This window comes from Anser cygnoides, chromosome 9, assembly GCF_040182565.1.
Source record: "Anser cygnoides isolate HZ-2024a breed goose chromosome 9, Taihu_goose_T2T_genome, whole genome shotgun sequence".
NCBI classification, from domain to species: domain Eukaryota; kingdom Metazoa; phylum Chordata; class Aves; order Anseriformes; family Anatidae; genus Anser; species Anser cygnoides.
The window spans coordinates 3,938,185-3,951,944 of record NC_089881.1 but is presented as its reverse complement, the minus strand read 5'-3'; the positions used below and the strand labels follow the sequence as shown (position 1 = coordinate 3,951,944).

The 13,760-nt window shown below is 38.5% G+C and overlaps 1 protein-coding gene across 9 annotated transcripts in view; it reads left to right on the top strand.

The window, feature by feature from the left end:
* The window catches only part of RHBDD1 (rhomboid domain containing 1), a 40,049-nt gene that overhangs the window by 3,070 nt on the left and 23,219 nt on the right, over positions 1-13,760 (top strand). For 3 of the 9 annotated variants that reach the window (XM_067002224.1, XM_067002225.1, XM_048063010.2), the window contains 2 exons: positions 3,160-3,677; positions 7,476-7,608. In XM_067002224.1, the coding sequence (XP_066858325.1) occupies positions 3,245-3,677; positions 7,476-7,608 (566 nt within the window). In that variant the 5' untranslated portion in view covers positions 3,160-3,244. The other 6 variants (XM_013181576.3, XM_013181582.3, XM_067002226.1 and 3 more) reach the window with 5 other exon arrangements.

The following is a 13,760-nucleotide window of genomic DNA, read 5'->3' as shown; positions in this document are numbered from 1 at the left end:
AGATCAGGGTGTGCCATGCAGGTAAAAGCAAAATCTGTAGGTCACAGCTGTATCCACCCTCTATATGAAAAGATAGGTTGCACTTTTTTGTCAATTCATAAAATCTAGGCTTATATTGCATTGTGATTTTTGAGGAGAAGCACAGTGGGCTGGGTTTTGTTTCACATAAACCCAGATGAAAACTTCAGGCTAGAACATCTACAGTTCTGTCCATTTGGGGGGGAACAAGGGTATAAGGAGATTCTTTTCCTTTAACTTCAAACTATAGCTGGAGGAAGAGACCGTGTAACATTTCATTTTAACTGGTATTTACTAAAATATTTACTTTATTACGTGATTTTTCAGTAATATGACGTTGCAATATTGTAGGGGTGCCAAGCAAGCAAGGGGGTTTGTCACAGTAAAAATAAAAGTTGAAATGCATTGCACTTGGTTAGTACAAAACAAACAAATAAATTCCAAGAATGTTTAGTTCAGACATTTATCTTGAGTAGGTGACAAAAATGCAGACACGTGGCAGTCTAGATGCAAGACAAATGTCCATTTCAAGTCTGTTCTGGAAATTTGTACATTTTGAAGTGGGTGGCATGTTTTCAAAAAAAAGGAATAAATGCTTCATTGTTTTGAGTCTTGTTAGGCTTTTAATAAACGAAGTAGAGGCTGAGGAAGAATGTTCAAGCAGTTGAAAGCTCTATAGATTTTAAGTGAATTGCATTCCAGAAGGCTCTTAAATAACTAGTTTTTCTTTCTTTATATATTTGTCCTTTATAATCAAATGCATGGTGTGTTTTGGCTTATGTTTGTGCCCCCAGTAATAGGAGCGATTTATAATACATAGCATAGCTGTAATCGTGGAGCAAACCGTTCCCTGTCATGTTACGTGGTCACAGAGCTGTGCTGTGTGCAGGCTTCTCTTCCTAGGTGCATGTGTGTTAAAAGTATGAATGCTGGGAATTGAAGACCATCAAAAGGGGGGAAAACCTTTAAAAAGCGAGACTGTGTATTATTTGGCGGTTTGAACAACGCGGTATGGCAGCATTTCGGGGTTTCCACATAACTTGTGCAGAAGCGATGTTGACTTTTAAATTCTAACAGTTTTTGTCGGCTGTTCTGTGGTGGGAAAAAATGTCGCTGTGTCAGTGGTAAAAGAGAAGTCAGAGGTTTGGGCAGATGAGTGCAAGAAGATTTTGGAGCGTTGGTACACCTGGCATGTCATATGGAAAGAGAGGATGACATTAATTAAAACTTCTGATTAGCTAAGGACTTTTCTTATAACATCGACATTAAAAAACAACAGCTGACAATGTTGATTATCCTCTGCAACAACTGATTTACATTTTAAGAGGCCTTAGCTCATTTGAACTTTGTAGGGACTGCAGCTGTGGTCTCTGTAGTTAAATGAGGAGGATTTGAAAGCAGTTTGTAAAGGTACCAGCGCAGTTTGGTTATGTGCTCAGGAAGCCTGGCCTGAAGCGTGTTTCTGCCGTTTCCACCCTGCTTTGGACAGGGCTTAGACGTTATGGAGCGTCTCGGAGATTAGACCATGGGAAAAAATGCAGTGAATTTCCTCTCATTGTAACAAATAAGTTTATTTGCATTCTGTTCTACTGCATTTGCTTTGAGAATGCCAGCATTTTTTTCTTCTCTTAAAGTGCTATACTAAGCATAAATGCAATTTGAAGAGAAATCCAGAGGCTAGAGTAACTTAAACTTAATTTGATCAATGATTTGATGTTACTGTACTGTGTGAGCTGCTGTGGAAGTATATACTGCTTTTGCTTACGTTTAAGTAGAGGAGATAGGCTGGGCTGGAGACAGTCTTTTCAGATGTTCAACCCTGCGCAGGCTTCATATTCCTTTTGCTGTTATAGGATGACATAAATCAGAGGTGATTTCCCTCTCAGTTTATTAATGATGCTCTGAATGCCTAAAGAAAAATGTTTGCAGCCATAGCAGCTGCCTGTAAAAAAGCCAAATTTAGAACATCCCACTAGGAATAATGTGGAATGTTAAACTTTGCATCAGGAGCTGTTGGCCTTTCCTCCTTATACAGGTGTTATTTTTTTCTGCTGTTCTCCAGAAGAATGAGGTGGTTGTTTATCTAAAATAAAAATCCTTACAGAGGAAGCGTTTGATTTGATGAGTTGGAAAGGAAATTAACCAAAATAAATAAGTATATTGATAGTTTATTTGAACTATTTTAGAATGTAATGGAAAGGGAAGTGAATGAGATGCTAAGATGAAAATTTTGTGTCTATCAGGATATTCAGGAAGTTTCATTTGAAACCTAATGGGGAAGTTTGGAAGCATAACTGTATTTTGCTGGTTCTGCTTAGTTTTGAATAGTGTATTGTGAATCTTTAATAGTTCAGCAAAGAACTGCCATCCTGGAGGTGGAGACGTGTGGCCACACTGTTGCCCTTCTGGAGAGTTTTGAAAAGTGAAAATAGCGCTGGCCAAGTTTGGACAGCCCTAAGAACCTACTCGAAATTCCTTGTCATTCCTTTCATCTGTAGGCAGGGCCACGGTGCAGTCTCCGTGCCCCTTTGTGCTGTGTTCTCCCAGTGCAGGTACCTCCTAGTTGGAATTCTAGACTATAAAAACAAGAACAATTTTCAAAGCTTACTGTTAGGAGTATGTAGCTGTGTCTGTGTTCCTCTTTGAAACAGTAACTTTTAATTTTCATTCATAGCTTGTGCTGAATATTTATAAAAGTTGGGATAAGGTCATGAAAAAAATTACACATGTAGCAAAGATGGGAGGCCTGAAAATTGAGACTCTATAGAGAAGTTTTTTTTTTTTTTTTACCAGTTTCCTGCCTGAAAGTTTAGAGATTGTAAGCGAATCAGGGTAGTAGTGAAAAGATGTCTAGCACAGCCAGGAATTTTATAGACGGAATAGTCTGTCCAGGGCCACTGGAGGGAGGTTGCAGGTTCCTTTTTGTCGTAATGCTTGTCTGCGTTAACTGTATAAATCCATTTTATTTGTCTTATACCAGTTTAAAAATTGTGACTTTTTTTCTCACTTGATTTTTTTCTTTTTCCGATTAAGAGGTGTCTCAGATGATGAAGTTGAAGAATTTGTTATGTTTTCTTAAGTGCATTAAGCTTGAAAACACCCCTGTTTCTGTATTATAATGCAGTTGTTTTTTTCTTTCAGAATTTCCAAAACGTGTGTTGTCTTGGATTTGAACAAAAAAAGTGTAGAAATCAGAATAAACTTTGCATTTGAGTAAGAAGTGATAATGCAACGAAGACAGGGAAGAGTAAATGCTGGACTGCTTTTGCTGCTTTATCAAATTTCTCAAGTTGGACTTCAGAACATTCCTTCTGTTACCCTTGCAGTGCTTGTACTGAATATTTTTTTCTTTCTGAATCCCGTGAGACCACTGCATGAAGTATGTATCAGTGTAAACGAAGGCTTCTACAGACAGAACTGGCAGCGTTTACTGCTTTCTCCTGTCCACCATGCAGACGATTGGCATTTGTATTATAACATGATTTCCATGCTCTGGAAGGGGATAATGTTGGAAAGAAAGCTTAAGAGTGTGTGGTTCGCTTATATAATTGCAGTGTTTTCAGTGCTGATTGGAGTTGTTTATATGGCGCTGGAATTCATGCTTGTGAAAATTCTGAATGATCCTTCATATGAAATGAATTGTGCCGTAGGTTTTTCAGGTAAGTTGGTCCAATTTCAGTGCGTAAAAATGAACATTTATAGATACAAGCAATATTTTTGAATGTAGCAGATGGACACCTGTACAGCTGTATGCATGTATGTTATGTCCTTGAAGTAATCCTTTTTTATTTAAGGCATGTACTCTGGGAATGTACATGGTGTGTTTGAGTACATGCTTGTATGACCAGCACAGTCTTTACCTGATGTTGTGGTTTAACCCGGCTGGCAGCTAAACACCACACAGCCGTTCGCTCACCCTCCCCCCTCCCTCTCTGGGATGGGGGAGAGAAACGGGAAAGTGAAGCCTGTGAGTTGAGATAAAGACAGTTTATTAAGACAGGAAAATAATAATAACAATAATAATAATAATAGTGATAATGGTAATAGTATTAACAATAATAATGTGTAAGAAAACAAGTGATGCACAATGCAATTGCTCACCACCCGCTGACCGATGCCCAGCCTATTCCCGAGCAGCCGGCCCCCCCACCCCGGCCAGCCACCCCTATATATTGTTTAGCATGATGTCAGATGGTATGGAATACCCCTTTGGCCAGTTTGGGTCAGCTGTCCTGGGTCTGTCCCCTCCCAGCTCCTGCTGCACCCCCAGCCTGCTCGCTGGCAGGACAGAGCGAGAAGCCGAAAAGTCCTTGGCCTGGTGTAAGCACTGCTCTGCAACAATTAAAACATCAGCATGTTATCAGCGCTCTTCTCATCCTAATCCAAAACATAGCACCCTACCAGCTACTATGAGCTACTTAACTCTGTCCTAACTGGAACCAGGACACCTGAGAACACGAAAAATACGATTACTGCAGTAGAATCATGGTTCCAGCCGGTGTTCAGTGTCACTGACTACCCGAAGTCTGGAACTTGTCGTTTGCTGATGTTCATGATGCTTGTTAGTAGACTCTAGAAAAGCCCATCACTTGACTATTATTTCTGAGCATCTTTTCTGGTATGAGCTGTGCACTATAAATCAGGCCTTTAGCTTCAAATTGGAAACAGTTCATGCCTGTCTTTAGAGACTTGCCTTCATTTTTCTGCTAGAAACAATCAAGCAGCTGCTTGTAGTTATCTTCCAGTGATGGTCATGTCTTCTTATTTAGGAAGTCAGAGTTTCAAGTTGATGAATTCCTTTAAGAAAGTCTGAAGTTAAGGGGAGTAGTAGTACTGCTCTCCTAGGTACATAGAGCTTTTTCCTCGATGCCATTGGGACTTAGAATTAAATGGCAAAACCCCTTTTCTATCTCTGAGAAAGATGTCAACACTTTTTAGGTTTCCCTGTGGTATTCAGGGTGGTACTAGGCTGGGACATCCTGGCAGTTGCTCATTTGGAGCTTCAGTACTCCCTGGTCACCCACCTTTTGGTAACAAGGCATGCCCGGTTCTAGTACTGGCCTCTGTCGTGGCTGTAGGGGCCCTGAGCACAACCTCTTCCCCTGTCTAGGGGATCTGGCTGCCTTGCTCAAGGACAGCTTTGATATGGGACACTGTGATCCATCTCGAGCTGGTGGGAAAAGAGCTGAGAAGCTTTTGCCTAGCAGCTGCTTTTAAGCTTAAACCCTCTGCCTTGTCCCTGCCATAGCTATGCTGCATCCATGCGTGTGTCTGGCCCTGTGCCTCACTGATCTGGACCTCCAGCTGGGTGTCCTGACTTCCTTTGGCCCTGCTTTGTCAAAAGGGTCAGCCTGGCAACCTGGGCTCTTGGCCGTTCACCAGTGCACTTTGTTCAGGGACTGTGGGACTGGACTCCTCCTGGGGAGGTTGCTGCTGCTGCCTGCCTCCCTGATCCCTTTGTGTCCCTTTCCTTGCTGAGAAGAGTGAATTTCGAGGGTTTGAAACTTCTTTATACTGTATCATTGGGAACTGCTACTGTAGTGTTGAGATTTTTCTGTACGTTTTTTTTTTTTTACCAGATTAGTCTCCACCTTCTCACTCAGCCAGATAGCAACCTAGGTGTCCCTCTGCTGGAGCCAACATGAAAAGAAAGTTAGGTTCAGTGATAAGATTATTCACAAGGTGCAGCTTTATGGCTTCCTGCCCTCTTTGGCAAAAGGGACCCAACTGCTGACCAGCAGTGGTGCTGGCAGGCAGGGCGAGCGCAGGTGACGGGCCAGATGGGTCCTTATTTCATTCCTTACAGGAGACCCAAGTCAGCCATGCTTCAGTATTGGCTGGAGTGTGTATTTTGGACTTCTAGTGAACAAAAAAGGGACTAAACCTGTACAGAGCGTTGTCAGTTGAGGGATTACCACATTGGATTTTAATTTGCACGTTCTGCGAGGTACCTAGTTCAGACCTTGCACTGAGTATTGCAGCCAGCGCTGATGTGACTTGTCTGCAGCAGCTGTGGGTGTTCCGGGCCTGCGAACGTGGGACTGCAGCCTGCGTGCACGTGCCTTTGACTGCTTCTCGGGCAGTACGTTAAAGAAGCTCTGGCAGAACTAGTATCCATAGTTCATCTTTCAAAACCTTCAGCATTTTCAACGTGACCTTCAGCATATGTAATTTCTCTTCAGTCAGGGCAAGTATTAGGGAACAGGCGTTGAAGAAGAAATGTGTACTTTCCTGACAATAAGTGTTTCTTTAAGAGCCAGTTTGTATGCGTGTTTATGACACGTTCATTTTATCAGCTCTTAAGAGTTTTAAGATGACTGGATTATTTATTTACCTATTTTGCAACTGGATAAAATAGGCCAGGCCCTTGTCCCCCTAACAGGAACATGACAATACAGCAGGCGTAGGCCCTTCCAATAGGCACTTAAACCTTAAATAAAATAAAATGAATTGAAGCTGTACATAGAGGATTCTGGTGAGTCAAGGGTGGATTGGATAGAGACAACTCCTGAACTGTGTACTGCTATTGAATATTTCTCCCCTCGAGTAAATTTATAGTGTCTGAACCAAGTCCAGTTTTATCAGCAGCAAATAGTGTGTCTGTGCGTGCATAAAAACATTTCTTTTTAAATTTGTTCCTAAAATAAGAATATTTACATCACTGGATAGAGGAGTTTTGCCGTTTCATGTTTTCTGTGGTTTTAGAAGGGGGAGAACCTTTTTCATGTTTTCTTTATTTAGTATATCTGAATTCATGTCCAACTCGGCTATCTTTTCCGTATTAAAATATTCTACTTTTCAATTTTGTGGATTTTTCAGGCAATTGTGTGAGATTTCTCTTCAGAGTAACTTTTTCAAAAACATGTTGGATGTTCTGATAAATTGCGTGAATTCAGTCGATCACATCAGCTCTTACTTGCATGATGGAACAGTTGGAGTCAGTTAGAAATTATTGTGTTTAAAGGTGATTTATCTAATTTTTCTTTTCAGAAACAAGTGCTCTGGAGCATATGTAAGATTTTTTTCCATTAATTCAGAATTTTTGAGCTTACTGTTGAGCTTCACAAATGCATTTCTCTTGTTTTCAGTCATGGCTTTTCTCATCTCACTGAACAGTTTGAGTTCAATAATTTTGTCCATTATTACAACTAGAACGTTTTGTTTCTATTGTTTTGATTACTTGAATAACTACAGTAAGTAGGTGTATTTTTAAAAAAAACAACAACTTTAAATTGGCTGTTATACGTACATTTTTAATGCTTTTTTCTTAAGTGACTGAAAATTATCACTGACAAAACAGCTTAGAGCTGTTCTGGCATGCAACAGTATTGCTTCCTGGTGCTGTGAACCTGCATGGTATTCCAGTTTCAGTAGTTAATTCATTTTGGTAGTTAAGTCACTATTTATTTTTTGGGCACGTGTACTTCTCTCTTGATGTGACTTGTACTTGTTTGCAGGAGTCTTGTTTGCTTTGAAAGTTCTTAACAACCATTACAATCCAGGAAGAGTCAGCAGTGTCCTTGGATTGCAGATATCCAGCAAATACGCCTGTTGGGTGGAGCTGGTGGCTATTCATTTAATTTCCCCAGGGTGAGTACATTTAATTCTTTGAAGTTAGTAGAAGAGATTTGGGTTATCTGAAGTAGTTTGAAATGTTTTATGAAGTAAGAGTAGTTATCTGATACCCAAATTGTGAGCTGGGGCTACAATTAAGTGCTGGGGCTATAGTATGCTTTTTCTTGTAACACCTTGTGATCACGCTTCAAAATGAGAAACTGGAGTACTGTCTTTGGAAGGTATTGTGAACTATTGGAGGGAAGATGTGAAAAGCTGATGGTCAAGGAAAAGGCACATGCACTTTCGGTAAAATAACCTAACCCTGGGATACATGACTATTTCTAAATAACCTATATTGACAGTGTGGATCTGAGTCAGTTTTATAGATTATTTTTGGCAACTTAAGATGCTTATTAGAGTTTTTAATCTAAAAAAAAACTAGATGACCTCACAAACTGAGAACTACCCAACTACCCCAATTAAAGACCAATAGCACAGGGGCAAGTCTTCATCCTGCGACAGATGCAGATCGCTGTCATACACATTCATGGCTGACAATTGAAATCAGTTGTAACGCATTATGAATCAGCAATGAATATTAGTTGCTTAATTTTGGATGGGTTCAAGGATCCAAAAGAGTTCAGTCTCAAAGCAAATCACAGTCAAAACAGGTAAATATAATAGGAATAATGAGCTTTTCATTAAAAAAACAAAACATCTATGTATGTTTGAAAATAGAGGAACATTCTGAAAAATCTGGCTTTAAATTCTGATTTTTTTTCCTTTCACTTGTATACCTCTCAGCTTTACCCCTGGTGTGACCTCTCTTGTCAGTATAAATATCTTGCATTGCTCTAACGTTCTTAACCTCATGAAATCTTTTTAATGTGTTTATTTTCCTATTTAGTCTGCCTTTTTTCATTGCTTGTTTAATGCTTAAGGATATCACTGAGTCTTCACCGGTTATCAGTCAGATTTGCTGTTGAACTTTTTTATTGATGAGAACTGTTCCTCTGGAACAAGAGGGCTTAAAAAAAACAACAGGTTTGCTGGGAATGGCATTATATGGTGAAAAACATTTTCTATTGTTTTGTTTTGTCAAACAGCTTTTACTTTTCTATATTATGTTTCCAATTTATTACAAAATTAGTAACAAATTCCCAACTTCCAGTTAAAGAAGCAGCAGTGTTTTCCTGTACACAGTTGTGTAAAACAAGTTGTCTTATACTTATGCAATCGTTTAATTTGGTCTAATTTGCATTCAGATAGGTTGCTTAGCACTGGTAAATTGACTACATGCCCTTCTTTCTAAGCGAGATTAAATTTAGAAGCAGAGGCAATAAATTGTAATGTGCATGTGACTATGCGGTTTGAGTTAATATGGAAATGAACTGTGTGTATAAACACATGGATTTCATCCTATTGTTTCAAGAAATTCATTATTTTTCAAAGATAAAGCCAGCCTAGATTCTTGTAGTATGTCACTTACCTTACTTGTTTGTTTGTTTAGTGAATATATGCCTTCCAGCAGAGCATCAGAGGAGATTTTTAAGTTGTCATGGAAGACAGTGACAGTGGCTAAACTAAAGGCAAACTTTTGTTGCTAAATAAGTGGCTTTGTCTTGTGATAGACTAGGATGCTTAAATGATGATTCCTACTAGCCTTTTGGGTTTGCTGTTAGGCGGAAATTGGAGAAATGTAGTAATACAGGTGTAGGTTTTCTTTCTCTGCTTTCATGTGTGCTGCTGGGTAACTGACACCACAGAATTGAAACAAGTCAGGATAAATGCAGTAGCAGCAAGGAATTGATTTGAATTCAGTGTAAGAATACTGGAACATTATTCATATAAAAATAATACTGGGAGATGCTTGTAAGCATGGGATCAGAATCGGATAGATGAAGCATAAATCTTGTTCAAATGGCTTTCCTGTAATGATAGCAATTTTCATGGAAACTACACAGTCAAATGAAAAGTCTAGTTAATTCTGTTTAGAAGATTTTGCTCAAGTAATGTGCGCATCAGCTTGATGGCAAGTTTCTTCAGGAAACGGTATTTAGACATATTGCATAATTATCATTGGTATGAAGTGAATGGTTGAAATAAGATCTCTGGGGAGATCTACATTTTCAAACAAAAATTAAATGAGACATCATTTGAATTTCTTTATACCAGAGAGAACATTATTTAATATTGATAAAGCTCATTGACATTTAGGAAAAAAGCATGCAATTTAAAAAGTCAAGAATCCTGTTTCTATTCCCACTCAAAGTTCAGTTTGCATTATGCAAACTATAAGTTATACCACAAGCAATAATTCTGTCAGTTTTTCTTAACCAGCAGGAGAAAAGGCAGTAGTTTATCTTGTTGTTGCAATCAGAAGGATATTTATTAGTCTAACAATTTAATAACAGTCAACTTAGAAAAATATACATGCAAGTCAAGATATTGCTATTATTGCAAATAATGTAAAAATACTATTTTGGAATTTGATAATGGAAGTTGCTTTATGGTTGATAGGGTTTTTAACTGTATATATAATTATTTCACAATATCTAAAAAGCAGAAAATAGGAGTAACCTCAATTTTCTGGATTAGATTTGAGAGGAGTGGAGTTTATAATACAAATGAAAGGAGCCTTGGTAATGTGTTTGGACAAGAGTTTCACACAACTTTTGTGCTTTTCTATAAATTATATTCATTCGTTTCAGCTAAAATGACATTTAATTCCAAAACTTGTATGTTGTCCTGCCTTGTGAAAACAGTTGTAGTTTTGCCATTAGCTTTAATGTCAGCAGATAAAACTCATACAGCCTTGTAGGCCAGAAATCCATTATGCAAATTTTTTTGAAAAGCCAGTCTACTGAAAATTAAAATTCACTGTAAAATGTAGTAAAATGTCAAGAAGGTTGACATTGACACTGAAGTATTATCAGGAATTAATGGTTCAATTATATTTGAGTTCATTGGAAACAGGAATATCCACTTTGGGCTAAGGCATGTGGTTAGAAGAACATTAATTGCATGTGTGAAAGTTATTTTATCCAGTTTACTTATATTGAATAATTCCAGTCTACATATTTTCATTAAATAAGAAACATTATAGGGGATCTGAATGAATGTGATATCAGAATGCAGTTATTACTCAGAGCATTCAAAAGGACAATGATATATCTCTATACACATACATACTTGTATAACCATAAATGTTTATACTCATCAGTATTTAGTATAATGTGCTTCCCAAGATCACCACTATATCAAACGGATCTTTGCAGGGGCTTAGCAGCCTCACATTTTACCTTGCTAAGCAAGGGCAAGTGGGCCCGCACCCATCAGGGTTTGGGAGGCCTCTGCCCCTCTGGGTGGGAGGCCCAGTCCCTCCAGGCAGCCGGCTCTGCCGCTCTGGTGTCCTCAAGTCTCTTGCTGCAAGTTGTTTGTTACCACTTACTCTATGGGTTGTGAAGGTGCAGAGTTTGTTCATTCCTATTTCTGGCTCTTGTGCGTTTTTTAAATATGTTGTATCCATGAGAGGTTTAGTCAATGGGCTAAGTGATAGTGGTTCCTTCAGTCTTTTCCCAGAAGTTGTAGGCTTCTTGGTGTTGTTGTCTTTGGCTTAGTTTTCCAGCTGAGACCTATCACTGTTGAACAGAGTGGAAAGTTTTACTTCATTTTACTTTCAGGCAGCGCTCCTGTCTATGTGTTCGCAGTGAAACCCTTGTTTCCTGTAGTGGTGTGGCCCACTGACCCGTGCTTCGTTGTATGTCTCGCTGCGTGTGCCAGCTTCTCTCCTGAAACTTTCGCACTAGCTAGTCCCTTCCAGCCTGTTTGTATAGCTGATTTCTGTGACGTGTTCAGAACTTCATACTTGTCATTGAATTATATCCTAATGCTTTGTCACTGTGTCAAGGTTGCTTTAAATTATAATGCCATCTCCTGTCACTCGTGTAGCTTCTCTCAGCTTGTTGTCATTTGCAAACAATACTTGGTATAGACTCTTGTGGAAATCCATTTGGTTCATATCCTTAGTTTGATAATGAATCACTGATGAGCATTAAGCCAGGCTTTTTGGCCAGATACATATCTGCTTAGTGTAGTTTTACTGCTTAAAATTTATGAGAAACCCTCTTCATGAGAAATGCCATGAGACAGTGCTTCATTCTCACAGCCTGTCGTCTGCAATTTCTCCCTTTCTTGGGAGGCTTGGAGCCCTGTCAAAGGAGGGAACCTGGGGGATTTGACTGATTTGTTCATGACATAGCTGTTTTCTGCTTTTGATGTTACTTACTTGAGTATAGAAATACCCTTCCAGTCTTCCAAAACTAACCTATCTTCAAAACAGCTGCAAAAGACAGTCTGACTACTTTAGAATTCAGCTGTATGGTTAACTTGTTTTTTCATTTGTTTGCATAGGGTGACTTGGGTTGTGAAGGGACCTTAAAGATCACCTAGTTCCAACCCCCATGCCCATGGCCCACCAACCGAGGCTGCCCAGGGCCCATCCAGCCTGGCCTTGGGCACCTCCAGGGATGGGGCACCCACAGCTCCTCTGGGCAACCTGTGCCAGTGCCTCACCACCCTCTGAGTGAAGAACTTCCTCCTAACATCTAATCTAAATCTCCTCTCTTTTAGTTTAAAACCATTCCCCATTGTCCTATCACTTTTTATTTTGAGGTTTGAAGTTTTTAATAGAATAACTATTTTTTCTTTGTAAAATTGCATAGTATCTATGTCTTTTAGTTGTTCCATTTAGGAAATGCCTATACAGATCTCTTCCATAATATAGATTACACATTAGCAAAAAAAAAAAAAAGTATTAAGTCACCATTAGAGTAAATTAGAATATAACGCGTTCTAAGATAACGTTGCAAGAAGTGATGTTTGTTTAACTTGGATGAAACATTAAGCATTTTGCTAATATAAGGGCTTCTATCTGTATGCTATGTAATTGCTTTTCCTAAGTAATTACAAGTAGCGTATTTGTGTTTGTCACACAAATTGTATGACGAGATATATGAAGATTTGGTTTATCAAATATAATTATTTTGTGCATGTCAGTGGTAGCATATATGTGTGACAGTGTACCTGGTATTGTTTTTGCTTTAGGAAAAGCTGTTTAAACATCTTCATTATTAGTGCGTTCTCCTTGAATATAATAAAACAAGTATTAGGTTAGTGTACTAGGTGCCTAAACACTGTTCAGTAGACATGAAGTGGAATTTATCCCCCAAAAGACTTATTAAAGTTGAAGGTTTCTGATTGCTCATATTGTATAAATATACAGCTTCACTGTGTTGCAAGCAAAGGCTTTGATTTTGGGTTTTGTGGAACAGCGTTGTGCTTAGATGAGCATAAAATTTGTTTAAAACACTGCCAGTAATATAGGTGAATCAATCTCATGTTGGTAATTTCTAGTGTAATGCATCTTTAAGTATTTAATGTTTTTTGTGTACAGGCATTCTCCACGTCAGGGATGTATTTTTCCTAATTTGGAAAATCTGTTCCAGAAAAATCTGTTTGGAAAACTAGTTCGTTTATAAATCCCTAATTTATCCCTAATCCCTAACTACCTCTTACCTGTGCATTTTCACAGCAACATTTATGCTATTGCTTACTTGTGGGAGAGCTGCAACTCTGCGTAGCAGAATTCAAGTTTGTGGTTCAGTAGGTGGCAAAGGAGTGAATTTAAATCTGATCTTTATCTCCCTCTAGTGACACATGTTTTTTCTCACATACTTTTTACAAGTGGTGTCTGGAAGTTTTACCATCACGAGTGCATATGGTATCATTACTATATCTGTTTTGGATTTTTGACCAGAACGTAAAACGTATGTTTAAATCTATTTTTACTTCAGACAGAAGTTCCTTTTCTGCTTTATAGAGGGAAGGGGGGAAAAAAAAAGATAATGGTATTTGTTGTTTGGACAGCCACTATAAATATAGTGGGCTGATTTATTTATAATTGCATAGTTCAGGAAATGTTTTCTCTTTAAAAAAAAAAGTGGCTTTGGCAAATTCATAATAAAGATGAAGAACCTGATTAATTTTTTCACTAAACTCTTAATTTGAGTGCTGAAAATTAGTTTATGAATTTATCAAATCACAATATTCATGGTGATACTTGGAGCAAATTTCCTTATTTATACTACATTTATGCTTCCATGTTGGTGATTTCTCAAGACTTT